The 3,807-nt window shown below is 47.1% G+C and overlaps 1 protein-coding gene across 1 annotated transcript in view; it reads right to left on the bottom strand.

Annotated features, from left to right (window-relative positions):
* Positions 1-321: 321 nt before the first annotated feature.
* LOC103771849 (structure-specific endonuclease subunit SLX4-like) overlaps positions 322-3,807 on the bottom strand; it is a gene marked incomplete at its 3' end in the record, with an annotated part of 12,916 nt that continues 9,430 nt past the window's right edge. The window contains exons 8-9 of the mRNA XM_008939166.1: positions 3,645-3,733; positions 322-468 (exon numbers count right to left, since the gene is read on the bottom strand). Coding sequence (XP_008937414.1) covers positions 322-468; positions 3,645-3,733 — 236 coding nt within the window. The remainder of the gene's footprint in view (positions 469-3,644; positions 3,734-3,807) is intronic.

Raw genomic sequence — 3,807 nt, 5'->3', positions numbered from 1 at the left:
ATGGACCCCTGAGAAATGGCCTGAGTCACCTTGGGTGGAAACAACTGCCAATGTGATGAGGATAAAACTAAAGGTTCCCAGAGGGCTCCTTCGTCAGGGAGCTGTCTGTGTGGCCTGGTGGCAGCTCTCTGAAAGAGCAGAGGAAATGTCAGGCTCAGCACCTTCCACTGTCCTGACAGGAGGCTGTGTAGGAGCAGGCTGGGAACTATTCCACCCAAAACACTTCTGGGAACATAAGAACCCCTTCACTAGCCTTGCCAAAAGCACAGTTGAGTGCAGCTTTTCTGAAGCTGAGGAGGGAGGTACCTCAGCAGTACTTACAACCTGAAGAGCCTGTGGACACCGTGCATACAACACAAACATGTGGGCATAAAAGACTTCTCCAGAGTCCACCTGGAACTGGACATCACTTAAGTGTGGGTTGTTGACCATGGCACTGAAATCTTCAGCCAGCAACCTGAGAGAGGACTACAACACAAAGGAACACAGAGACACAAGTCACGTTACAGCTGTCAAGCATTTCCCTGAAGAGTGAGATGGGAATAACCCAGTTTACCAGCTCTGTTGTACCATGGGCCCCAGTCTGCACACACTGCCTTTGCCTCCTGAAGATAATCACCAGCATTTATCAACTTCAGGTCTTCCATATGACAAATAAGCAGACAAATCTAACAGACATTTCTGGCTGTGTTTTCCTTCACTGTTTCCACGGTCTGGCAACTGTGAAGAAAGGGCAGTGGTGTTGTGCTCTGCTGTCCTTGTTCTGCCTTGTGTTACAGCACATTATCACCCTCAGATCTTCACCACACCATTTCCTGATGTGGTCTAGCCACTGCCTGCTGCTGGCCTCCTGATCGACTGCCTTCCACCACAGTTTTAGGAAACCATAATTTCCACTTTGATGGACTTGAACTCAATTCACTATAATTAGAGTAAGAGGGAAGAGGATGACTCAGGGATGGGGTAATAAGCAGTTCTTCTCCTGTTCCCTATCTGGCACTGACAACCACATCAGAAGTGCAGCTCTGCAGCAGGGGGCCCACAGAGAATAAAACTAATGGAGGTGTCCAGTTCAGAGGAACTTCCATACTCAATTAGACAAAAGAAACATGGTTTCTAGTAACATCCTAGAACCCCTTGCTGAAATTTTGGGGAGGGCTTGTTGACTGAGCTACCTGTGCCTGGTTCCTGGTGATGGTAAGGTCAGGCCTGGGGCATGCTGCCAAAGAGAGCTCTGATGAACGCTCTGCTTCTGCTCTGGAACTGCTCCCAGCACAGGACTCAGATCTTCCTAGGTAAGTGTTGTGGCTCTGGAGGTGGCCAGTGCTTCAGAGAAGACTGAAATACCCTCAGCTCATGGCTGAGAAGCTGTCTGACTGCAAGTGGAAACCAGTTCACAGTTCACACACTAACCACTGACCTTGTGCTTTTCAAACCCGCTGCAGAGTTGAGGAACTGCAAGTTTTATTCCAGTGAACATCTGCACGAGCTGCAGTTCCATCTGGAACAACACAGCTCTTTATTTTATTAGCAGGTTTCTACATCAGCAGTGGACTGTGGAAACCCAACCTTTCTACTTGCTCCAGCATGTGTTTGCTGGCAGCTAACAGCCATTAGCACCAGAACAGCCTCACACACTCCTTCCAGGCCTCCTTAGGTGGGCTAGAGAAAGCTGCACGTCGTGGCAGGGCACTGGACTGCTCTCCAAGGGGAAGACAGGAAGCTCAGTCTGGAAACTAATCTGATGTTTCTTGCTTTCTTATTCTTGGCAGGTAGGATACCTGGAAGACAGGGGCTCAGGAAGCCTGCAAACACAGACTCCTGATGCTACGTTCCAGGCAGCAAGCCCAGAACAGCTTTTTGCTGATGCTAAAATTATCAGTCAGGAATGGGGAAATCAAACAAAGCCAGAAACCTCCTGGCTGCACCATTCTCTGTGCAAAGCAAGCAGCCTGGTCTGAAGACAGCTCCAAGCAGGCATGGCTTCTCCTGGAGAATACACCAGAACACTCTGTCCTATGGAGGAGGCCAGTCAGACTGGACTCCACAGGGGTGACAAGGGTCTTCAGCATGGGTGGCTGGATGTGTGACCATCACTGGATGTATTTGCTCTGTCTCCAGGATTATGCTTGATCTGTGCTCATATAAAGCACAAATCTCTCCCAGTGTGGATCCAATTCTTCAGCAACACTTCATCCCTGGGGGTCTTTAAGGCCAGGCTGGAGGAGGCTCTGGGCAGCCTGATCTAGTGGGAGGTGTCCCTGCTCATGGCAGAGGGGTTGGAACTGGGGGATCCTTGTGGTCCCTTCCAACCCTGACAGATTCTGATCTGTTTTAGCAGAGGACTTTAGAGCCCTAATGGCTCAATGGCTGGACTTGATGATCTTGGAGGTCCCTTCCAACCTAAAGGATTCTATGATTCTATGATTTGCTCGGCAAAACTATCATGGCATCCAACTAAATATGAAAAATCACCATACTGGTTTTGCTGGGAGCAGGTGAGTTCCAACAAAACAGTTTCTGTATTGCTAAAGGCCTCTGGTTTAATAAACTCAGAAGCTTATAGAACAAGATGTTTTTTCCTGCCAAGGATTTTTTTTTTTAATACACCCAAAGACTACCAAAAGTTTCCATAACAAGGAGCTGGGACACTCAAGTTTAGTAGATTCCCACCTGACAGAACTGTCTCCTTTTAGAAGACTCTTAATCCTATTAGCAGAGTCTGAAAGTGCTTGCTCAAGGCACCAAAATTTACCTGGCATCAAAAGCCACTAGTTTTTATGGTGTGATTATTTATTAACAAACCAAAGACACCAAGTTTCATCAGGCAAAATGGATGACCCATGTTTGAAGATGAAGGAGGGTTTTTTTATATGCACTTCAAATGTGCATTCTTCACATAGACACCATACAGAGCACACTGATTTTCAAGTTGTATCCCCTGATATGTGTTTCTACAAGTGAAGATTTTCTGTACTAAACCTCTGAAAAAGTTCACATTGATAGCAATAAAGTGCTCACCCTCCGTGGACCTCACAGCACTCCAAGGTTTTCATGGCAGATGGGAGAGTTTAGAGTGAGTCAGCCAGTTCTTGCAAGAATTCTCTCTCCCACTGCAAGGCACGGCGTGCAGAGGAAGGTCACAGGGAGAAAAACACCCAAAGTAGCTGGTTGTGTGAGCCTGGAGGAAGCACCAGGCAGCTCTGTCTCCCCTGGGCTGCAGCCAGTTTTCTCTCAGATAGCCTGGGCATTGAAGCAGAATGGTGCAGCTGCATCCCTAGTTCCTACCCTCAAACACTCCCAGTGCTGTAAAATAACTCTTTAACCTGGTTCTCTTTTATAAACTAGGCACAGACTGGCCTTATGCTACCTGTCATTTTAAATCATCTCTCTCATCAGGTACAGCAAGGACTGAAAAATCCACAGGCCTGCTTGTGGGCATCAGTGAAACAGCACCACAGGTGCTGATCTCACCTGTGCCCATGGTGATTCCTGTGTCACCATGAACTTTAAGCACCTCTTTGTTTCTAAGGAAAGGAAGGGGAATTATTCCATACTTCTATGAATTGTACCAATACAAGGGCTTCTTTTTAATACTGATAAACAAATGCTAAAAAAGATGGAAGAAAAAGGGTTGTCCTTACTCTTTTACAGCTGCTTGTCAGGTAGCTCTTCTCTTTGGATGGAGGCACAAAGCCACTATGTGGAATATCTCTGGGAGCCAGTTCTTCTCCTCAAAGAAGAAAATACACATCACAAATCACACACGACCCCTCTGTGAGACAGAGAGAACTCCTAACAGGAGCC

This window comes from Merops nubicus, unplaced genomic scaffold (assembly GCF_000691845.1).
Source record: "Merops nubicus isolate BGI_N331 unplaced genomic scaffold, ASM69184v1 scaffold9204, whole genome shotgun sequence".
Taxonomy (NCBI): Eukaryota; Metazoa; Chordata; class Aves; order Coraciiformes; family Meropidae; genus Merops; species Merops nubicus.
Note: the sequence above shows the minus strand (reverse complement) of the source record. Positions and strands in the feature narration are given on the sequence as shown.